This window comes from Eptatretus burgeri, chromosome 17 (assembly GCF_056783735.1).
Source record: "Eptatretus burgeri isolate ZD-2024b chromosome 17, Ebu_testis_v1, whole genome shotgun sequence".
Taxonomy (NCBI): Eukaryota; Metazoa; Chordata; class Myxini; order Myxiniformes; family Myxinidae; genus Eptatretus; species Eptatretus burgeri.
The window spans coordinates 3,937,871-3,962,453 of record NC_140977.1 but is presented as its reverse complement, the minus strand read 5'-3'; the positions used below and the strand labels follow the sequence as shown (position 1 = coordinate 3,962,453).

The 24,583-nt window shown below is 43.4% G+C and overlaps 2 protein-coding genes across 2 annotated transcripts in view; one reads left to right on the top strand and one right to left on the bottom strand.

Annotated features, from left to right (window-relative positions):
• Positions 1 to 24,583, bottom strand: part of LOC147009136 (uncharacterized) — an 85,895-nt gene that overhangs the window by 48,067 nt on the left and 13,245 nt on the right. The window contains 2 exon segments of the mRNA XM_085862728.1: positions 973 to 1,035; positions 12,149 to 12,315. Of these exon segments, the coding sequence (XP_085718854.1) occupies positions 973 to 1,035; positions 12,149 to 12,315 (230 nt within the window).
• LOC147009135 (uncharacterized) overlaps positions 24,483 to 24,583 on the top strand; it is a 36,965-nt gene continuing 36,864 nt past the window's right edge. The window contains exon 1 of the mRNA XM_085862749.1: positions 24,483 to 24,505. The gene's annotated coding sequence lies outside the window, so the exon portion shown is untranslated. The remainder of the gene's footprint in view (positions 24,506 to 24,583) is intronic.

The window sequence follows — 24,583 nt, the reverse complement described above, 5'->3', positions numbered from 1 at the left end:
ATAGCCGAGAGCAGTGGTTCTTAAATTGAGGGGTGCAAAAAGATTTCAGGGAGGCATGGAGGGTCTGTGAAAATGCTAGAATGAAGGGCTGACTATGCAAAAAGAGCACACACATAAAATTATGTATACATTTGTGTGTGTCCATTAATGAGGTACTAAATTCACAAGGAAATTCACTTGACAAACGGGCTGGGATTCCTTCAGGGCCAGAAGCTATATTGCGATTGATGTGCTGTAAGACTTTGTAGAATTCATGCTTCTCTACTTCTGGACATGGATGTGGTGCTGGTAAGTGTGCCTGAAGTGCTGAACCGTCTAAGGGGGTAAGATTTCCTTCGCAATTTCCGCAAAGTGGTCATTGATGCAATTGACTATTGCTTGGTCATCCTCTGGATTAACATCTGGGTGAGGGTGGGGCTCAATGGTAGGGCTGTAACTGACTCCCAATGTCATGATCCGGATTTGTCTGTAACCACTGTGCCGAGTTTAAAGATTTGAGATTCTGAAAGAAATGCTGTTTGGCCTCAACAGTCAATTTAGAAATTTTATTCCTCACTTCCTGCCATTGCTCATTTCTTTAACTAAGAAGCTTTTGATGCTTTTTCATGAGACTTTTGATAAATGTCACCAGGAAAATTTTTTTGAGTGGCTTTAATGGTAAATCCCTGGGAGGTTATATTTGTAAATGTTCTCTAAAAGAGGATGTTGTAAGTTAACAATTCCGACTATGGACCTGGCATATTACTTACACTTGTGCAATTTCTTGATTTTCCAGTAGCTTGAAGGACTGGACAATTATTTGTAAAAAGACTTTCCAGTAATTTCAAGGACTTTCAAGGACTGTGCAAACCCTGTGTACTTTGGGATAAATAACAAGTACCGAATATATGGTGGTAAAGTTTACTCTGGATTGTAACATTATTATCACAAACAATAAAACTACAACATAAACAATATGTTTGTGGTTCAAACCTTCATCTTGAGAGAACGAATCATCAACAAACTCGGACTTCACCTTCACCTTCACGATAAAATCTGAAACAAAAACAATCCATTTAAAGTCAACCTTAATCGAGTTTACTTTTGTAAAGTTTAAAAAAAGAAAACATCACAATACTGTACATTATCAATATAAACTCACTTTACAATCAACATTGCCGAATGGTAATAAGCCGAGTTTAACTTCTGCTTCCAGTTTCAGGGTCATGGTGGTTCATCTTGGTCCTCCGAATGACTTGGTTCTATAAAGTAATCGTTCCTGATTCGTGTGTGGCTGTCAATTTCATATTCTCTGTTTGTGTTGATTGTTCTTCATATTGAGTGCTCACTCCCATGTACTTATTTCATGCTCATTCTACTTATTTTTATCCTGCGTCTCAGGTTCAGAGTTTTGGGCTTTCCAATTTATTTTTTCGTCAGCCGTTTCCCATACCAACTCATCATGTCTTCATCCTTTCCATCTCATTAGTCACCACCCTCACTTTAATTCCTTCCTTATACCTTATTTTTAATAATAAAAAAAAGTTTTAAAAAAAATTCTCTTCCTCTATCCCCCACCACCCCTTGCCCCTCCTCTGCCTCTCCATTCCCTTTTTTAAATGGCAATTCCCCCCCACCCCCTATACAAATGAGAATTTTAAAATATTAATTCTTCCCACACACTTGCTTCCAAACACCTTTCTCTCAGTCTGCTTTCCATTCTCCCCTTCTCTCCATCCCTTGATGACTCAAACCCATGCGTCATCTATCGTGTTAAAATAGCGCTGTCATTCTTTGTGCTTTTTGAAAAAAAAGGAAACTATAAAAAAGGCATGGAAGTGCTGATACTTCCATGCCTTTATAGTTTCTTTTTCTTCAAAAGGCACAAGAAAGACAGTGCTATTTTGATACTATTACGAGTGGTGAAAATGTTGTATCTATCCCAGTCAAGTACATCAATTCACTCAACGATTTACGCCGAGCTCCTCACATGCACAGATATCTTGAGGTGCTGGTCGCTGGTCTTTTTACCCACAAAATTTCCATGTTAGACCAGCAACATTGACCAAAAATGATTTTTACAAAACGCCAAAAAGAAGTTTGAAGTTTATTTTTCCTTTTCGATGAAAAATAAACAAAGAAAGAAAGTTCTTATGCGGAAGTGCCCCCATTATACAATTTATTTGAAAGAATTAAGTCTCCGTCTCAGATCCCTGGTCAGAAACGGTCGCCGCGGAGATGGTTGACTTTCATCCTCCTGCACAGGTACCGACAGCGCCACACCCCATGATCCAGTGAATCCATGACTCTCCAGGCCTGACCCAGACGTCCATTGACCTCTGGCTCACAGACAGCAGAGACATGAAAATCACTGCCAAGGTAAGTGCATCTCTCCGTGACCTCAACATCCTCATCACAAACAGGTACAGACAAGACAGCAGCATCCAGGATGTCATTGAAAACCTGGATCTTAGTTTTGACAAAGGAAACGTGTAATCCGAGTGACTCCAACTCCTCATTCAGCACTTCGAGGGCCCCCAAAAGGATATCCAGAGTCTCCGCAAAGATGACTGCATCATCTGCGAAATCAAGGTCAGAGATCTTGACATTCCAAAACGATGCACCGCAGCTTGTTCTCTCTGACATCCTCCCCAGAATCCAGTCCAAGCAAGCGCTGAAAAGTGTTGGTGCCAGTACACACCCCTGACAAACTCCAGTAACAACGCGAAATAAGTCGGAGATGGTATCACCACATCTCACAGCACTCTCAGTGCCAGAGTATAGTTCAGACAACAGATTGATCAGTTTTGGTGGCACCCCATGAAGACAAAAAATCCTCCAAAGGGCATCCCGATTCACTGAATCAAACGCTTTACAGAGATCAACATAGGCCGCAAGCAGCCCCTGCCGAAACTCTCATCTGCGTTCAGTGAGGACCCAAAGAGCAAGGATACTGTCAATCATTGACCTCTTTGGTGTAAAGCCTGACTGCTCTGGGCACTTGTGCTCAAGCAGATGGTGGCGAACCCTATCAAGAATTATCCGAGCAAAGACCTTGCCTGGCACTGAGAGCAGCATCACCCCTCGGTAGTTGTTGCAGTCCTGGCGATCACCCTTCCCTTTCCAGAGAGGGACAACAAGGCCCCTCTTCCAGTCAGTTGAGCTGATGCCTGTGTTCCAGGCAGAGTACAGAACTGCGTGCAACAACATGAGTACATCATTTCAACCAGCCTTGAGAAGTTCAGCATGGATGCCACACATCACTGGAGCTTGACCCCATTTTAAACCTGTTTCACTGCAACCTGTGTTTTTCCACAAACGAATGTGGATCACAGTTGATTGGAGGGTCAGTAATAGGGATTGTAACACCTCTGATATCCAATTCAACAGCTGGTGGATCAGCCTAGTACAGCCTCTCAAAGTACCCGGTCCAGCGGACCTTCACTTTGGACTCCTCTGTCAAGAGCCCACCACCCTCCGCTTTAACTACAGTACACCGAGAGATGGGCTTGGATGAACGCAATGCGTTAATTCCTCTGAAAGCAGGACGAGAATCACGTGACCACAGATGATGCTCTACCCCCTCACATATTCCTCGCACATAGGCCTCCTTGTCCACCCTCAGCGCACGTGCAGTTTAACACCTCAACTCCCTGAACAGCTCTGCTCTGCCATTAAGCCTAGTCCTGCTACTCTGGCATCCAGTTTCCCTTGAGAGACAAAACTCTTCTTTGCCCGACATTGAGTTCCAAGACATCAAAGGGCAACATCAAGGATGGTGGTCATGAAGGCACTCCACAACTCTTCAGGATTCCCCAAAGCACCCAGACCCCCCCAAATCCCCACTCAGCCTGTTTGCAAACTCCTCAGCTACCCTCTCATCCTTGAGCTTGCCAACATCCAGCCTAGGCTGGGATGATACCATTCTCCCGGATTTAAGCTGCAACTTCAGAGTTGCTACCACAAATCTGTTGTTGGTATTGAGGAACTGAGCACTCCGGTAGACCCTGCAGTTCTAGATCATCCTCCAACGACCATCAATGAGCACATGGTCAATCTCCTTTACCACACAACCAGCGTGGAATACCAAGTTCAGCGATGAGCCTGTGGGTGCTGAAACCATGAACCAGCCATCCGAAGTCCATGACTTCTTGCAAAGTCAAGGAACTTCGTGCTATTCTCGATCACAGTTTCAGACTCATGGGGACCAACACACGTCTCATAACCATCCCTAACAATTCCAATCGATGCATGTAAATCCCCCACGAGGAGAAGAGTATCTTGCCTGGGGCACTGATCAACCACAGACTCGAGCGTGGCATGGAATACATCCTCCATGGTGAGATCACTCACTTCAGTCAGAGAATATACCGAGACCAGGGAAACGACACCCAAGAAGTGACGAATCCTTCGTCTCATAATACGCTCATTGACCGGTGTTTCCTCAATTATCATTGGAGTCAGCTTATTGGACACAGCTGCAACAACTCGTTGGGCATGGTAACCATCAGAGTGACCAGACCAATCGTACGTGTAACCACCCGCCGTAATCTCGCCACTATCCAGTCTACAAACCTCAGAGAGTGCTTTAATACCGATGTTCAAACGCTTGACCTCTGATGACAACAGAGACAGGTCATCACTGCTCATCTTCACTCTTTCATTCCTCTTTTTTCCCGCCTTTGGAATAAACTTCCTCACTCTATTCTTTCCCATTCTTCCCTTCAGGCTTTCAAAACAGCTGTTCACCACCACCTCTTATCTTCCCCCATCCAAATCCTCGATCTTTTCTACCCCCGATAATCCACCCAAGCCCACCTCCTTCAATTCCCCTGCTTTCCTTCCTGAAAGTCCCTGTAATGTCCATCTTCTCTTCGCCATGTTCCCCGTCCCATCCCCATCCCTCTCCCTTCCACAGTTCACGTGTCTGTTCCCCAATGTTTTGTCCCTTCCACTCCCGCCCCTCTTGTCTCATGCCTCCTTGCTGTGAGTTGTGTGTTAGCTCTCATACGAGCCTCGACCAAGGTATACAAAAAAAAAAAAAAAAAAAAAAAAAAAAAAAAAAAAGGTGATCATCCTCTCTTAGAAATAGGACATTCCAGGCACTCACCCGAAGGGACTGCCTCTGGTTAACCCAAGGAGACTGCCGTCTGGTGGATGACACTTCAGCAGCACCCCGACACACTACCGCAATCTGACCCGGGGAGATTACCCTGTTGTTTTTTTCCTCCTTTCATCAAAAAGTGTGGGGTCCCAAAGGCTTTGCCCCAATGCTGTCATCCGTTGAGCTTCCCTGCGGAGAGTAGCTGCACAGGAGGTACTTCCACGGAGTGGGTTTTCAATTTTCTTTGCGTTAATCTTGTGTTTTGGGGAGTGAAGGGTTTTATGGTGGCCGGAGTGCAAATCCTGCCATTAACCTAAAAAAAAGTAACCCAACTGCAGTAGGATGTCCGCAGACACAGTTGGGCACTAGATATGGATGACCTTTGGATCACAATTTGCTCCTCCGACCTTTTCGTGACAAAGTCTATCCCCTTAATGCCCATATAAATATTTTCTCAACATATAAAGGGCTACTATACATCACTGATGGCAGATGCATGCATGGAGAGATAACATAACTTTGCAAGCAACAATGCAACAGATGGATTTGTTTTTCTTTCAAAAGTGTATTGTGGATTGAACGTGCTTTTGTTGCAGTTGTAATATGGCCCCGGACATTTCTCTCGACCAGGTCTGCATCACGGAGATAGCCCATCAATTTCCCGAGAGGGAGAGAGAGTGGGGGGAGAGAGTGGGGGGGAGAGAGTGGGGGGGGAGAGAGAGTGGGGGGAGAGAGAGTGGGGGGAGAGAGAGTGGGGGGAGAGAGAGTGGGGGGGATAGAGTGGGGGAGAGAGAGTGGGGGGGGAGAGAGAGTGGGGGGGGGAGAGAGAGTGGGGGGGGAGAGAGAGTGGGGGGGGAGAGAGAGTGGGGGGGGAGAGAGAGTGGGGGGGGAGAGAGAGTGGGGGGGAGAGAGAGTGGGGGGAGAGAGAGTGGGGGGAGAGAGAGTGGGGGGAGAGAGAGTGGGGGAGAGAGAGTGGGGGGAGAGAGAGTGGGGGGAGAGAGAGTGGGGGAGAGAGAGTGGGGGAGAGAGAGTGGGGGAGAGAGAGTGGGGGGAGAGAGAGTGGGGGAGAGAGAGTGGGGGAGAGAGAGTGGGGGAGAGAGAGTGGGGGGAGAGAGAGTGGGGGAGAGAGAGTGGGGGGAGAGAGAGTGGGGGGAGAGAGAGGGGGGAGAGAGAGAGGGGGAGAGAGAGTGGGGGAGAGAGAGTGGGGGAGAGAGAGTGAGTGGGGGAGAGAGAGAGTGGGGGAGAGAGAGAGTGGGGGGGGAGAGAGAGTGGGGGAGAGAGAGAGAGAGCGGGGGAGAGCAGATCAGTGGGGACTGATCAGTGCTCTGACCATGGCTGTGCTGCCCTGACGAATCTGGCCAGCAGGGAAGAGTGGAGATGATTTGGCCCCACACTTGCATTGGGGAGAGGGCACAACCACCATGAAGAGGAATCCCTGATAGTTGCAGTTTGGAGTGTTCATTTGTGAGGAAGTGAGATTTGTAATTTATGGAAAGAAGAGATGAACATGTTAATAGCTTTGAAATGAGAGTTTGGAGGAGAATGGAAAAGATCAACGAGACAGAAAAAGTAACAAACGATGAAGTGTTCAGGAGAGTGAAACAAACAAAAAAAAAATTGTTGAAAGTGCTTAATACTAGAACAGCACTCGTTGGAGTGCATGCCTCCACCAGGCATAACACTTTACGTTTTGTATCCCACTGACTGGCCGGATCTGAATCGGGACCTGAACCAAAATCGAATCGGCTTTATAATGTCACCTACTCAACTCATCCACCTAGTTTTGTCATAACTTGTACAGCAGGATATTTCAAAAACATGTGGACATAGTTTTTGTATCTGGTTTGGGATATTCACCAAAAATGAATTAATTCTTCTTCTTCATGCACCCTAGCAGCTGACAATGTCGATAACCAGGCCAAATAAATAATTAACATAGGATGCTGAAATGTAAGAACACTCCACACAATTGGTAAATCCGTTCAACTTGCGAAGGAGATGGCTCGATACAATATTGATACTTGGGGATTAGCGAATGCAGGTGGACAAGGTATGGGAAAGTCAAGTTGAATTCTGGAAGGAATGTCATATTTTCAGTGAGAGAAGATAATTGACACCACTATGGAGTTGCATTGATGATGTCCAAGAAGGCTGAGCAATCACTACTTGAATGGAAACCGATTAATGAAAGGATAATATATTCGAGATGTTTCTCGAAATATGTGAATCTTTCTGCGATTCAAGTTTATGCACCTCCCAACGATGCAAGGGAGGAAGACAAAGAAAGCTTCAATGAGCAATTACAATCAGTGGCCAATGGGGTATATAAACACGACTTGTTGATAATAATGGGTGATCTCAATGCCAAAGTGGGAGATCGCAACGAGGAATACGAGAGGGTCATTGGAAGTCATACATACCTGTTGTTGGCTTAATGGTTTTGGTGGTGGAATTGAGATTCTAGGATCCTGAATTAAAATCCCACTCGGCTGTTGAATTAATACCAGGTCGGATTGACACTGCCCGTCATCCTTCCGAGGTCGGCAAAATGAGTGCCAGCTTGCTGGTGTCTTGTGTCGGAGTGGTGACCCGTCCAGGATTGTGCCCAATAGCCAAGGAGACTGCTTAAGCAGCACCAACGCTCTGCATAGAGTATGGTCCCAATGGATATATGGATGGATTGGAAGTCATGGACTGGGTAATAGAAATGAAAATAGAGAAAAGCTTATTAAACTTTGTGGACTCGGTAATCTTGTGATAACTGGCACCATTTTCACACATAAGACGACATGTAAGCAAACTTTCCTCCCCAGGAGGAAAGGCAAAGAACCAGATAGACCATGTGATGGTAAAAAAAGAACATAGGACATCGACAATAGACACTCGAGTCATGAGGGGTGCAGATATTGCAAGCGACCACCAACTAGTGTGAACTAAAATCAACTTGAAATAAAAGAGAAACAAAAGGCCAAGGAGAACAGAAAGAAATTAGATACAATCAAAATGCAACAACCAGTTATCAAAACATGCTTCTCATTAAAGATGAGAAACAAGTACGATGTGTTCCAAGATTTTGAGGAATTGAGGACATAGTGGAGAGCAAGTGGCAGAATTTTAAGAAAGCATACAACGAAACTGCAAAAGTAGTGCTGGGTTACAAAAAGAGGGGTCAAAAACCATGGATCAGTAAGGAGTCTTGGGAGTGAGTTGAGAAGAGAAGAAGGTTAAAGAGCAATGTGGAACAGGCAAGGTCAAATATCATCAAACAGAACCTGAAAACAGGATACAGGAATAAGGATAAAGAAGTGAGCAAAAGTATGAGAAGAATCAATTGAAAATGGTCAGATGACCTTGCTGTGACAGCTGAAAAAGCAGTGGGTAAAGGCCCGGTCACACCTTGACGTTTTAGCCAGCGATGGCAACGTATTAAAATGTATGTAAAACGCTGGCTTATGTTGAACTTTTGATGTTTTTTTTAAAGATTCGGACGTATTCATAGCGACTTGGTCTTATGTATAACGCATTGGTAACGGACACAGAACGTTTCGTTGTGTTATAGATAACTTATACCAACGAATGCTGAACCTGTTGTCGGCCTACACAACCGATACCCAATGATAGTCTAACTTAGGCATAGCGCGTTGCATGCATCGCCGACGATGTCGTGACGTAGCCTATTAAAAGGCTGACGCACAACGATTCGAATCATAACTGCCGTAGAAATGGAAGTGTCAACATCGCGGTCATACCTTGGTGATCTTGCCAGCGTATGCCGACCTAAGAAAAATGTGTCTAAAACGTTGGGGCACGTCAAATACGGTATGAGTAAGTTTGGTATACGTGAGTAGAACGCTAAAGTACGCTATCATACGTCGTAGTAAGTAGAGTACGTCAAGAAATTTTAAACATGTTCAAAATTTTACGACATACTCGGCGTATGACACACGTTCCGCATGCGATGGGGATAATTTTTACACACGATATGTGGACGCTTATACACGTCCACAAAGGCTACTTATAAGCTACTCATAAGTTGAAACACGTCGCGGTAATGTCTTTTTTTACGCGAAACTTATTTCTAACTTATGTTTGACGTGCTTTGAACCAATTCTTTACGTAGTCCCAACACACATCGACGTATGTAGACGTATTCCAATGACGTCTTCCGGTCGACAAAAAAAAAAAAAATTAACGTGTTTCGAGCTTACAACTGCCATATAAAGACGTGTTCCCAGCGGTTTTGGGAATTGGTATATAAAAATGCTGCTCATAAAAGGGGAACCCAACAGTGTTTTCGAGTCCTTTTTGAGTCGATGTGCATGTCAGCAGTAACAGTATCAGTATCAGCATCAGTATTAGTATTAGTAGTAGTTTGTTCATATTGGCAGTAGTAGGTGAGTGTGAGGGGGAGGGTGTGGGTTATGATGGATCCTCCTTGCGTCCGCGTGTCCACGGGTAGGAGACATCTTTGCACCATTGTTCGAAGTTCTTCGCGGCTAATTTTTTATGGGGCTTTTTCAACAATGAGCTATAGCTTGTTTTTACGATTTAGGTATATTCATAACGGGTTGGACAAATGCACAATGAACTAATAATGTGCATAGAGCGCTTTGATTACTTATAGATACGATATACCAACGAATAATTATTGTGAAGCCGGCGTTCACAAACTATGCCCAACGAAAGCCTAACTTATCCATATCGTGTGGCAGTTTATCTTTGCCGGTGACGAAGGGTTTGCTATTCATAGGCTGCCACTCAACGATTTAAATGGCTGCATCTCCACTATTGAAAGTAGACGCTTGCGCTCAACAATTGGATTTTTTTTTACACTCAACGACGTTTAAACGGTACCACTCAGCTATTTTCATTGTTTACAATGAACGATTTAAATTGCTGTCACTCGCCTTTGTTTTTTTGACGCTGGGGTTTGGAAATTTGAAGCGTTTCTTCTGAACGTGTTAAAACGCTCAAACTCGACTATTTTAAATAGACGCTGCCGATGGACAATTGGAATCATAGCCAAGCTAGTCTAAATAATCAGAATTATTATCTAAATAATCAGAATCAGCTAGCCAAAATAATCAGAATGGTACATATCTTATATGAGGATGGTGAAAGTGCGGTGCTAGAGGAGGGAGAGGAATCAGAGTGGTTTATGGTAAAAAAAAAAAAAAACAGGAGTGAGGCAAGGAGATGTAATGTCGGGTTTTATATTCTTGCTAGTAGTACACTGAATAATGAGGAAGAAAACAGATGGCAACAACACAGGGATGAGGTGGGGGGTTACAACCAAACTTGAGGACTTGGACTTTGCTGATGCCATTGCCCATTTGTCATCAAGCTACCAACATATGCAAACTAAAGTAACAAAAAATAATGAATTTGCATCAAAAACCAGACTCAAAATCAGCAAGAAGAAAACAGAGGTTTTCAGGATATATAGGAAAAGTAACAACAGAATTAAAATTGGACCGAGGGGCCATCGTCAACAAACAAGTAGGGGAAGAAGATATTAGGAACAGAATTTGTAAAGCTGTGGTATCCTTCATGAAACTCAAGCAGTTATGGAGCTCAAACAATTTATACATTGAAAACCAAATCGAGATTGTTTAACTCACTTGTCAAATCAGTGCTATGACATGGATGTGAGGCTTGGAAGATAAACGAAGGGGAATATTTATGTTCAAATGTCTGCGTAGGATATTAAAAAAAAAAAAACATCAGATGGCCATACATCGTATTAAATGAAGCAATACTCAAAAGAACCAAAGTAATGAAGATCAATGATGAAGTGAAGACCAGAAAATGGAAATTAATTGGAGACATGCTAAAAATTGAAAGATGATGACAACTGTATGACAGCACTCTCATGGAAGCCCGAAGGAAGAAGGAAATTGGGACTCCTGGAACAACCTGGAGGAGAACAGTGGAGAAAGAAAGAAAAGAGATCGCATGGAGATCATGGGATGAAGCCAGGCTGATGGCCAGAAACAGGGCAGACTGGAGAGTATGCACTGCAGCCTTATCGGCCACTTGGTCCAAAGAGGATAGAGAGAGGTGATGTCACCCACCCAATCTGTACACCAAGTTTAGTCCGAATCCGTCCATTACTTTTTGAGATATGGTGTTATATATATATATATACATACACATCATTTTATCCCATTAGTCGTCGTGATGGAAGAGGCGTTTTCATGTGACAACACCAGGTGCAACCATCCTCCCCCATCCACAGATTGCAGAAAGTGGAATGACCGTCAGATATGAGGGTTAGCTGCGTGAGTTGCAATTAATCAATGTATTAGAGCCCCCCCCTCCTCCTTTTATAAAATGAATTTGTATTCCTGTTATACGGCATATGAAGCATTAACACGTAAACATGGTGTCATTTGTGTTCTACCCAACGAGGTCAGCGTCGAGGAACTCGTTATTGCTACTAATAAAATAATCGGCGTTGATAAAGTTTCTGCAGCACCACAAATTAACAAACGCGTGATAATTTTTGCATCCGATGTTAAATTGGTCCGCAAAATCACAGTAACTGGACAATCAACAGCTGACAGATATTTTGTGCTCTCCCCTCATATGCTGGCTGTCAAGGTCATTATCTCCAATGTCCCTCCCTTTCTGAAAAATGGTGGTGTGATTAAAGCAATGGTGATCGAGAGTGATAAATCAGCATTTATGAAAATAATACTAATCATCCCTCAGCGCCAAGAACGTCGTTCAACACATCACCAAGGGACGCGTTTTAACGTCGGTATTACATGGAAAACTCTGTACCCTTTAACCTCCGTATTACACGGTAATCTCTGTACCCTTTCCCCTCAATATTACATGGTAATGTCTTTCCCCTTTCACCTCGGTATTACACGGTAATCTCTGCATCCTTTTTCCTCAATATGACATGGTCATCTCTGTACCCATTTACCTCAGTTTCCCAAACTCAGACCAGCATGATATTCGCCATTTAAACAAGTTCCTGAAGTAGTGCACAGGACGAACCAACACAGACCCAGCACGGTAATGAGAACAACAAGGTGAGGAGAGAATGGCACAAACCGGGTCCTGATTCCTCATCCTCGGGTGGACCGACCCTGGACACGCGGTCTGCTGGTGAATCTCCAGGAACGACCACGTTTCCTCCATCGGAGCCGCTTGTGGATCCCGGGGGGTTCACCCTGTGATCTTCACCGGAGAGATCTCCGTTCATGGTGCACCGGAGGGGACTGTAAAGTAGAGTGCAGTGAAATGCAGTACTGTAAGGTAGAGTGTGGTAAAATACGATACTCTAAGGTAGTCGTACAGTACTTCAAGGTAGAGTGTAGAAAAGTACAGTACAGTAAGGTAGCGTGTAGTAAAGTACGATACTCTAAGGTAAACTGTAAAGTGTAGTAAAGTATGGTACTTTAAGGTAAACTGTAAAGTACAGTATTCTGAGGTAGGTCGTAAAGTATGGTACTTTTAGGTAGAGTGCAGTAAAGTACAGTATTGGAAGGTAGAGTGCAGTAAAATACGATAATGAAAGGTAGAGAGAAGTAAAGTATGACACTGCAAGGTAAACTGTAGAGTGTAGTGAAGTACAGTACTGGAAGGTAGAGTGTAGTAAAGTATGGTACTGTAAGGTAGAGTGTAATAAAGTATGGTACGGTAAGGTAGAGTGTAGTAAAGTATGGTACTGGAAGGAAGAGTGTAGTAAAGTACAGTACTGTAAGGGTGAGTGTAGTAAAGTATGATACTGTAAGGTAGAGTGTACTAAAGTATGGTACTGTAAGGTAGAGTGTAGTAAAGTATAGTAAGGAAGAGTGTAGTAAAGTACGGTACTCTAACGTTGAATTTAGTAAAGTACGGTACTGTAAGTTACTCATAAAGTAAGGTACTGTAAGGAAAAGAGTAGTAAAGTACGATACTGCAAGGTAAACTGTAAAGTATGGTGAAGTGCAGTACTGTAAGGTATATGTGTAGTAAAGTATGGGACTGTAAGGTTGAGTGCAGTAAAGTACAGTAATGCAAGGAAGAGTGCAGTAAAGTAAGGTACTGTAAGGTAAACTGTAAAGTGTAGTGAAGTGCAGTACTGTAAGGTATATGTGTAGAAAAGTACAGTACTGCAAGGTAAAGAGTAGTAAAATACGATAATGCAAGGTAAACTGTAAAGTGTAGTGAAGTGCAGTACTGTAAGGTATATGTGTAGAAAAGTACAGTACTGCAAGGTAAAGAGTAGTAAAGTATGATAATGCAAGGTAAACTGTAAAGTGTAGTGAAGTGCAGTACTGTAAGGTATATGTGTAGAAAAGTACAGTACTGCAAGGTAAAGAGTAGTAAAGTACGATAATGCAAGGTAAACTGTAAAGTGTAGTGAAGTGCAGTACTGTAAGGTATATGTGTAGAAAAGTACAGTACTGCAAGGTAAAGAGTAGTAAAGTATGATAATGCAAGGTAAACTGTAAAGTGTAGTGAAGTGCAGTACTGTAAGGTATATGTGTAGAAAAGTACAGTACTGCAAGGTAAAGAGTAGTAAAGTACGATAATGCAAGGTAAACTGTAAAGTGTAGTGAAGTGCAGTACTGTAAGGTATATGTGTAGAAAAGTACAGTACTGCAAGGTAAAGAGTAGTAAAGTACGATAATGCAAGGTAAACTGTAAAGTGTAGTGAAGTGCAGTACTGTAAGGTATATGTGTAGAAAAGTACAGTACTGCAAGGTAAAGAGTAGTAAAGTACGATAATGCAAGGTAAACTGTAAAGTGTAGTGAAGTGCAGTACTGTAAGGTATATGTGTAGAAAAGTACAGTACTGCAAGGTAAAGAGTAGTAAAGTATGATAATGCAAGGTAAACTGTAAAGTGTAGTGAAGTGAAGTACTGTAAGGTATATGTGTAGTAAAGTACAGTACTGCAAGGTAAACTGTAAAGTGTAGTGAAGTGCAGTACTGTAAGGTATATGTGTAGTAAAGTACGGTACTGTAAGGAAGAGTGTAGTAAAGTACGGTATTGTAAGGAAGAGTGTATGAAAGTAAGGTTCTGTAAGGAAGAGTGTAGTAAAGTAAGGTACTGTAAGGAAGAGTGTAGTAAAGTATGGTACTCTAAGGTATATGTGAAGTAAAGTACGGTACTGTAAGGTATATGTGAAGTAAAGTACGATACTGCAAGGTAAACTGTAAAGTGTAGTGAAGTGCAGTACTGTGAGGTATATGTGTAGTAAAGTATGGTACTGTAAGGTATATGCGTAGTAGAGTAAGGTACTGCAAGGAAGAGTGTAGTAAAGTAAGGTACTGTAAGGTATATGCGTAGGAGAGTAAGGTACTGCAAGGAAGAGTGTATGAAAGTAAGGTTCTGTAAGGAAGAGTGTAGTAAAGTAATGTACTGAAGGAAGAGTGTAGTAAAGTAGGGTACTCTAAGGTATATGTGTAATAAAGTACGGTACCGTAAGGTATATGTGTAGTAAAGTACGGTAGTGTTGGGGAAATTATTACTCTCTAGACAAGAAACCTTTGCCTCAGTCTGAGTAGGTCAAAGTGTTTGTGTTTTTCCTCTACTGTTCTACTATTTAGTTGTTAAGGCCTACCACCTACTTATAATCTTGTCTTTCTTTGACACTTTGGACATTGCTTGGGTTTCTGAAAGTACAAGGTGACCGGGCTGATAAGCTGTGCATTCTGTTTTTGCGATCAAAGGCCTCTCTGCTTATAAAATGGAATGGATATATGGGGAGGGGGAGAATGATCAGGGAGAGAGCAAATAAATGGTACAGAAGAAAGAACTCCTTGTGGACATTGATTATTACTGGACTTCTGTGGTTTATTTTATCCCGATACATGCAACACTGAGTCGGCTAGACGTTGAATCCTCGAGGAGGTCAAGATCCCTCAACAATCAAGAATCCTTTCGATCACGACGCGGTTCGAGGACAGAAATCCACGTCAGTTGGTGCCAGTGACACGGATTCGAATCGGCGTTGTGCGGCGCTCGTGACCGGAGGTGCTTAATCTGCCGGAGGCAGTGCCTGGAGGAACGACAAGTGCTTGAGCGAAGGTAAGCAGGGGGGGTTCTCCGAGGGTGCGATTTATTTTATTCTGTGATTTTAGAGTGAATTTAGCGGTTGTGATTTGTGTGATTTTAGAGATGGGAAATAGAAATTGTAAAAGGAAGGAAAATGGGTATACCGAGGAAAATTGTATTCAAAAACCACGGAGAGGTACATGTGCAAGAATTATGTTTGATAAGTATGGGCCTGAAGCTGTGAGAGACATGGGGAAATGGTGCAATTGGACCAAAAATAGTCGATTACCCTTCCCTGAGAATGGAACGTTCGATCACGAGTGTTTAGACAATTTAAGAAAAGTACTGGAAGTGAAAAATAGTGACAAAAAGGTCCAGAAGCAGGTGAACTGGAGCGTTTATATAAGTGGATGAAGGAATGTCATGACAGAGACGAAAAGGCACGGTTGTTAAACCTGAAGGGTCAGCTAGACCAATTAACGAAGCAAATGCCGGTGAGACTTGAAAATAAAACCAAGAGACAGCGAGCAGTGGCTGTCAGATTTGAGGATGAAGAAGAAGACTCAGATACATGGCCAGAGTGCACAGTTCCGATAGCACAACCGCTCGAGGACGAAGAAGCGGGAGAGACAGAGGGAGATGATGCCACAGGGCAAGGAGAGGCTCAACGGGGAGCCAGGCGAGTAATTAAGAAAGAAACAAGAACACAAAGCAAAAATAAAGTTCCTCTTGCTGACAAGGGTAAAATACAAACTCGATCAAAAAAAATAATGCCGGAGACCGCGAAGGACGGAGATGATGAGGCACTCATTGGCGCGTTTCCATTGCGAGATTACCCAGGTGCAAGGGAGGTACAAGCAATATATCGTCCGTGGGGCTCTGAATTAAAAGCCATCGTAAATGAGATGCCGAAGATACGGGAGAACCCAAAAAAATTCCAGGCGGAACTACGCGTGGTGGTGGCATGCCATCAGCCAACATATATGGACATGGAAATATTATTAAAATTAGTGGTACCAGAAGGGTTACTCCGACAATTGAAACAGGTCGCTGAATGGCCAGATGAAGCTCCTGGAGACAGGGAGGAGCTCAAAGAACATATTGACACCCTCATTGACGCTGTCACAGAGGTGGTAACACTTAAGACCGACTGGGCAAAAATACAGGTGTGCAGGCAACGCGCTGGCGAGGACCCATTGGAGTTCTTAGAGCGTTTTCGGGGTGTATACCAATGTCACTCTGGACTGAAAGAAGAGGGGGTACCATTTGCTCATGTCTACCTTAATGGTTTGACGGCCAAATTACAAAATGAGATAAAGCGAGTATGTATTGGTTGGGAATTAAAGGAAGTGAAAGACTTGATGGAATATGTAACGCATTGTAATTCATTGTTGAAACATCGTTCTGACGAGGAAAACGAATCAACATTAATGCTATCCCAGGTTCAAGGTCAAGGTGAATGCCCCGCGGAAAGGAATGTGAGATATAATTCACAAAACCGAGGGCAAACCAATTACCGTCAGAGACCAAAATACAGAGACCAGCGCAGAGATTTCTGTTATACATGCGGAAAACAAGGGCACTGGGCTAATGAATGCCGAAATCGTAGAAACAGTCGAACTTATAGTTCGTATGAACCGGTAGAACAGAGACCAGCGGCACAATACAGAGATGAAACTCGCAGACACTCCACGCCTCCAGTGAATGAAAATCCATATTATAGACAGCAGGAAAGATGGGGAACACAGTTTGAGCAAGCTGGTTCATTTCAACCCACTGCACCTCAAACCGAATTCCCTCCTCCTCCTCCTCCAGCCTCGTTCCCTCCTCCTCCAACCTCATTTCTTCCTCCTCCATCTCAAGGTTCATTTCAAACCCAAAACCCATTCGTTTTATGACAAAGAAAAGAAGCGACTTCGTCTGAGTTACCCTTCCTGACTTTGAAACCATGTGACGAACCGAAATTGACTTTGAAAATTGAAGGCCAAGAGATTCCTTTCTTAGTCGACACAGGAGCGACCAAATCTGCGCTCAGAAGGAGTGATTTCCCAGACGCCCGTTATCGCGAGAACGAGTAAAAGTAGTGGGAATGTCGGGAGTTGCTAGTACGATTCCACTGACAGAGCAGCTCCGGGTGGAAATTGGACCATTGTCTGCAAACCATGCATTTTTGATGGCAACTGATACACCAATTAATCTGTTGGGGAGAGATCTGTTATGCAAGCTGAATTGTTCAATTAAGTGTACCCCTGATGGTGTATATTTAGAAATGCCTCACGAATCACACATAACTATGATGAATTTATTACAGGAAAATACAGAAAATCTTGTATATCAATGGACTGTGATTAATTGTGAAGCATTTAACCATTTGCAGGAATATTTATCACATTTGGAGAGAAAACGTACCCGAGGTGCTCGATTGGGTGAGTAAACACGGCATGGACAGACGGTACTTACAGACTCGACTACATTGCATTGCAGATTGCAACATCAAGGGAAAAGATAACGTCTATGCGAGTGAAACACTCTCGAAATTACACCAGACCTTTGACTTAGTGTTGGGAACAATTTGGATTGGGAAGCAAGGAATTGGCCTGGAGGTGCATCTGACGCAGGAACAATTAAAATTGTGGAACCAACCGTCAGTGTTACACCACACGTTACTTTAGTGATTGCAGAAGGTTACCAAGAAACGGACATTGGTCACATGGTAACCTCTTTGAAAAAAAGCATCACAAGCGACTTTGATGGAATCGAGCCAAGTAAACGGACTTTGGAAGATCGGGAACAGGGATTCTGTTGGACAGAATGTCAAGGATCAGCAAAAGCTGTGTTTGAGGTGGTCGATCTCTCAGAATTAAATGGGTCAGGAAAATTACCTGAAATACTCGAACAAGTCCCGACTTGTCTGTGGGCAACACATGCCAACGATGTCGGCCAAATTAAAAGTATGAATCCAATCAAGATCACTATAGATCCAAAAAAGAAACTGCCTCGAAAACCGCAATACCCTTTGTCTCCAGAAGCAGAGGTAGGAATTGCTCCTGTCGTGGAAGCACTATTGAAACAAGGGATAATTATTCCCACTGTTAGTCAATGTAATACACCGATCCTACCTGTGAGAAAACCTGGGAAACCAACGTGGAGATTCGTACAGGATTTGAGGGCAGTGAATGATGCGGTAATTCCAGCTTTTCCTGTAATTGCAAATCCAACTACCATTCTATCAAGCATCCCAAATAACACTACCTATTTTAGTGTTGTGGATCTTTGTTCAGCTTTTTTAGTATACCAATAGCCCAAGAAGTACAGTTTCTGTTTGCATTCACTCTACCAGGGAAAGCAATACACTTGGACTGTATTGCCCCAGGGTTATTGTGAAAGTCCAACATTATTCTCGAGGGCCCTCAAAGACGACTTGGATGATGTAGTTTTCCCTTGTGGGTCCACACTGATTCAATATGTTGACGACCTGCTGATCTGTTCAGCGTCAAAAGAACGATGCGAACGAGATACATTGACATTGTTGAGGGCCTTAGCCAGGAAAGGACACAAAGCATCGAGAGCTAAATTGCAATTTTGCCAAGAAGAAGTTAAATATTTGGGACATATTCTGAAGGGAGACACAAGACGCATCTCCCCTGAACGTATAGCGGCAATATTAAACCTGCCCAAGCCAACTACTGCTAAACAGATGAGGTCTTTCCTCGGAGTGACCGGCTATTGCAGACAGTGGATACCAGATTATGCGGCCTTAGTGCGCCCCTGGTGGACATTGGTTCGGCAAACGCGCCCAGCCCACTTGCATGGACACAAAATGCAGACAAGGCTTTTGTAACGTTAAAACAGGCTCTTTCTTCGGCTCCCGCTCTGGGTTTACCAAACTATGAAAAACCTTTCCATTTGTATGCATGTGAGAGACAGGGATTCGCACAATCTGTGCTGACACAGAAGCACGGGAATAAATTACGGCCTGTTGCATATTATAGTACTAAATTGGATCCGGTAGCGCAAGGATTCCCCCCTTGTCTCAAGGCAGTAGCAGCCGCTTCGCTCGCGGTGCAGGCGACCCGAAGCGCTCGTCGCGGGAAACACTTTGATTCTCCTGGTTCCGCATGCAGTGACAGCTGTATTGTTAAAAAAGGAAAACACAACATTTGTCGGCTTCAAGAGCAACAACATACGAACTCTCACTCACAGCACCCACGAACATTACGATTAGGAGATGCGCACCGCTGAATCCTGCTAGTTTGTTGCCAGGAGTACAAGATGGTGATCCTCACAATTGTGAAGAGATAATCGCCCACACGTGTCAACCCCGTCCTGACTTGAAAGACACACCAATCCAAAATTCTGAATTGGTTCTATATGTCGACGGCTCATCATCGCGTGCACCTGATGGATGTTTATTAACAGGCTACGCCGTTTGCTCTGATCACGAAGTAATCGAAAGCGGGAGATTGGCTGAGAGCTGTTCCGCGGCAGCAGGCAGAACTGTTCGCCCTCACTCGTGCATGCCATTTAGCCAAAGGCCAAATAGTGACAATCTACACTGACTCCGGCTATGCCTTTGGTGCTGTACACGGATTCGCAGCACTCTGGCGCGAAAGGGGTTTTATAACGTCATCAGGTACACAAGTAAGGAATGGAACATGGATTGCGAATCTACTGGAAGCAATACTTCTGCCTCACCAAATTGCAGTGGTAAAATGTGACGCCCACACTGGGAGATCTGATGACGTCTCACGGGGAAATGCCAGGGCAGATGCAGCTGCAAAATCTGCTGCCCACACCAGAGCTCTTTAATATCACAATGTGTATTGAGACAAGAGGCAACACCGACCATTGACGATATAAACACTTTGCAGACAGCTGTCAGTGCTAAAGAACGAGATTTGTGGATACTGGCTGGATGTGAATTCGATAATGAATCCAAATTATGGAGATCATCTGATGGTCGTGTGGTGGCACCAAGAGCTCTATTACCTTGGCTCGCCCGATTGGCACATGGGGCCGGGCATACTAGCAAAGGCGGCATGAGTGCTTTAATTGGGAGACAGTGGTTCGCCCGGGTTTAGTCCAATTGCAGAACAGTATTGTAAGACATGTCATATTTGCCAAAAACATAACCCAGCAAGGGGGTGGAGATGGCCCCAGAGGTCATCCAATTCCATTCGGACCTTTTTGTTCATATCCAGATGGATTTTGTCCAGTTACCAAAATGCTGCGGTTTTGAATTTGCGTTAGTCATCGTCGATTTGTTCACCAAATGGGTTGAGGCTTACCCTTGTCGGAAAGCAGATGCCATTACTGTGGTTAAACTGTTGATGAAGGATTTCATCTGTAGGTTTGGAATACCTTGTAGGATCTCCAGTGACCAAGGTACTCATTTCACAGCCGAAGTGGTGAAAGAATTATGTCGCGTATTGCAAATAAAGCAACATTTCGACTGCCCGCATCGTCCGCAATCTGGGGGGGCAGTAGAGAGGCAAAATGGATTCCTGAAGAATAAACTGGCCAAGATTTGTGAACAAACTGGATTAAAATGGCCAGATGCTCTGCCAATTGCTCTCATGACTATGAGATCTACCGCAAATCGAAACACTGGCTTATCTCCGCATGAGATTCTGATGGGAAGACCAATGAGATTACCGAACTCACCTCCTTTGACTATAAAAGACATGAACGTGCAGCAAATGGACGACACGTTGCTTACGTTCTGTGTCTCTCTGAATCATGCTGTAAGAACTTTTTATGCACAGGTGAAACAAGCTCTGCCAGAACCAGCCACATCTGATCATCACAACTTCAAACCCGGAGACTTTGTTTATGTGAAAATTTACAAACGGAAGAACTCTCTTCAGGCACGTTGGTGTGGGCCATTTCAAATACTGCTAACTACCCATACAGCTGTGAAGTGTAAAGGAAGAGCAACATGGATCCATGCCACACACTGCAAACTGGCACACGGCAGAAAAGAACCCGAGGAGAACATTGCTTCCTGATAACTTTAATGATTCTTTCCATTGCAGGATTATTTGTACTACTAAATGCAAGTTGTACAATGTGTACTTGGCCTGTTAATCCGATAAGTACTGTCTGTAATCAACATTATTTGCATGTTCTTTGGAGATGGGCCTATCAGACTACCCACCAAACTAAGCCTAGGGCATTCAGAGACCGAAGAAGCTTAACGAGCAAAGTGGGTTCACCACATGGAATAAACACTTATCTGGCTCTTTCTCGTAAACACGCGAAAAGCTTTTAATAAAACCAATTGCTGGGTTTGTACTAAGATACCTCATTCAGCAGTTACTGGGATACCGCTTCTGGCTATACCATTCAATCTGAGTGAATGGTGTGGGTACTGGGCAAAGGAAAGAAACTGGGATAAACAAGATAATAACCTTGACGACCACATCGTTACAATGGAAATGGAAATTGCCTCCGACAACGAAATTTCAGTAACTGGTTTTGGCCAAATTTTAATTTAAGTAAAATGCCTCCACATTTTATGGTTGAACGGGCAACAGAAAAACCCGAACTATGCTTGGTACAAGAGGCATGGGGAGAAAGAAGATTAGGGAATTCTGAATGCAGTCATTATGTTTATGAAAATCACCACGATGGGACCACAAGTCGCTTTAAATAATACGTATTTCGTGTGTGGAAATCGAGCATACCCATGGCTTCCAGTTAATTGGAGTGGATCCTGTTTCTTGTCATTCATTTTGCCACATATGCCTGTTATCTAAGTCACCTTTTGAGCATTTGAAACGGGGTAAACGGGGTTTCACGTCAACTGAACTGTTCTTCATGATTTTAATCCCTCACTACGGTGTTGGACAAACGTCTGTGGGATTGGCAGAGTTAGCTGCTTCGCTTGAATTATTGGCAAATAAAACTGCTCTCGGCATGGTTGATATCAACTCGGAGGTCGTCGCCCTCACGTGCAGTTTCAATGCAAAACCGAGAGTTGCGCTTCGACCTCATTCTCGCAGCTCAAGGAGGAGCGTGTGCTGTATTTAAGTCTGAGTGTTGTACTTATATGCCTGATAACTGGGAGAAAATCACGAACATAGCTGACAAGATTAAGCAAGAAGGAGCCAAGTATCACAATTATTTTACGAAAGATGGGCTTTATTCCTGGTTTGAAGGGATTTTTGGAGGCTGGGGAACTACCCTATTGCATTGGATTTCCGTTGGGTTATTGTGGATCATCATTGTAGTGGTGCTTGTTAGATGTGCAACAATTACAATGCCGGCATTGATTGTTTCTTGTCTAAAGAGGAATACTGCTAAAAGGTGATGGTGGCCCAAGCACCACCCTCATACCCTGGTTTTGACACTGAGTCCTACGACTCTTTTGAGATAGAACCTGAACTTGGAAATCCATAAGTAGCGCAAATGAATGTGTTCAATATTCACGGGAATTGTCAAATCCACTCTTGCTCATCTGCTTTGTTCCCGAAATAGGTTGTCGAAAATCAGCTGTGCAGCCCAACGGGTAGCCTTATCTTCAATCGGCCTAGGGGCCTACCGGAACCTCAACCAGGTCCGAAGCTGTACAACCACATGAAGCCACCTGGCTTGCGGGACAGGAAAGGCTAAGGGACTGAGCTCTACGATGGGGAAAAGGGGGGATGTGACTACCCAAGAAAATGGGCACACTCAAACGCAAGAGAGAATGCATTTCCAAGTGAAGAGAAAATATATATCGTTAAACTTAACTAGTGTTGCCTTATTAGGCAACAAGGGGGAGTGTTGGGGAAATTATTACTCTCTAGACAAGAAACCTTTGCCTCAGTCTGAGTAGGTCAAAGTGTTTGTGTTTTTCCTCTACTGTTCTACTATTTAGTTGTTAAGGCCTACCACCTACTTATAATCTTGTCTTTCTTTGACACTTTGGACATTGCTTGGGTTTCTGAAAGTACAAGGTGACCGGGCTGATAAGCTGTGCATTCTGTTTTTGCGATCAAAGGCCTCTCTGCTTATAAAATGGAATGGATATATGGGGAGGGGGAGAATGATCAGGGAGAGAGCAAATAAATGGTACAGAAGAAAGAACTCCTTGTGGACATTGATTATTACTGGACTTCTGTGGTTTATTTTATCCCGATACATGCAACACTGAGTCGGCTAGACGTTGAATCCTCGAGGAGGTCAAGATCCCTCAACAATCAAGAATCCTTTCGATCACGACGCGGTTCGAGGACAGAAATCCACGTCAGTAGCGTAAGGTATATGTGTAGTAAAGTACGGTACTCTAAGGTATATGTGAAGTAAAGTACGGTACTGTAAGGTATATGTGAAGTAAAGTACGATACTGCAAGGTAAACTGTAAAGTGTAGTGAAGTGCAGTGAGGTATATGTGTAGTAAAGTATGGTACTGTAAGGTATATGCGTAGTAAAGTAAGGTACTGTAAGGAAGAGTGTAGTAAAGTAAGGTACTGTAAGGTAAAGAGTCGTAAAGTTCGATACTGCAAGGTAAACTGTAAAGTGTAGTGAAGTGCAGTACTGTAAGGTGTATGTGTAGTAAAGTACGGGACTGTAAGGTAGAATGTAATAAAGTACGGTACTGTAAGGAAGAGTGTAGTAAAGTAAGGTACTGTAAGGAAGAGTGTAGTAAAGTAAGGTACTGTAAGGAAGAGTGTAGTAAAGTAAGGTTCTGTAAGGAAGAGTGTAGTAAAGTATGGTACAGGTGTAGTAAAGTACGGTACTGTAAGGTATATGTGTAGTAAAGTACGGTACTGTAAGGTATATGTGAAGTAAAGTACGATACTGTAAGGTAAACTGTAAAGTGTAGTGAAGTGCAGTACTGTGAGGTATATGTGTAGTAAAGTATGGTACTGTAAGGTATATGCGTAGTAGAGTAAGGTACTGCAATTGAAGAGTGTAGTAAAGTAAGGTACTGTAAGGTAAAGAGTCGTAAAGTTCGATACTGCAAGGTAACCTGTAAAGTGTAGTGAAGTGCAGTACTGTAAGGTGTATGTGTAGTAAAGTACGGTACTGTAAGGTAGAATGTAATAAAGTACGGTACTGTAAGGTAGAGTTTCGTAAAGTACGGTACTGCAGGGTAGAGTGTAGTAAAGTTTGGTCGTGCAGGGTAGAGTGTCGTAAAGTACGGTACTGTCGGGTATAGTAAAGTACGGGAGTGTGAGGTCGTGTTGTAGAACGTCACACCAGTATACATGATAACATGATAACAGTTTACAAACCGTGAGGTGTTCCAGTGAAGGCGAACCACGCGCGTCGTGCCCTCTCCAAACGATCTTATTCACGAGTTCCAAACAGCAGATTCTCCACATCGATCACGTGATCTCTATGATTGGGGGCGAAAAGGTGTTTAAAAATAATTATTATTATTCAACCGATCATTACACAGCGTGGCCACAAAGCGGGAAACCTGTGTATTTTGAATGTTCGTGTTAGTTGTCTATCAAAGTTAGTAAATTCGTGGCTTTCTTTCTTGTACGATTTGCTATTAATGTCTTTTTTT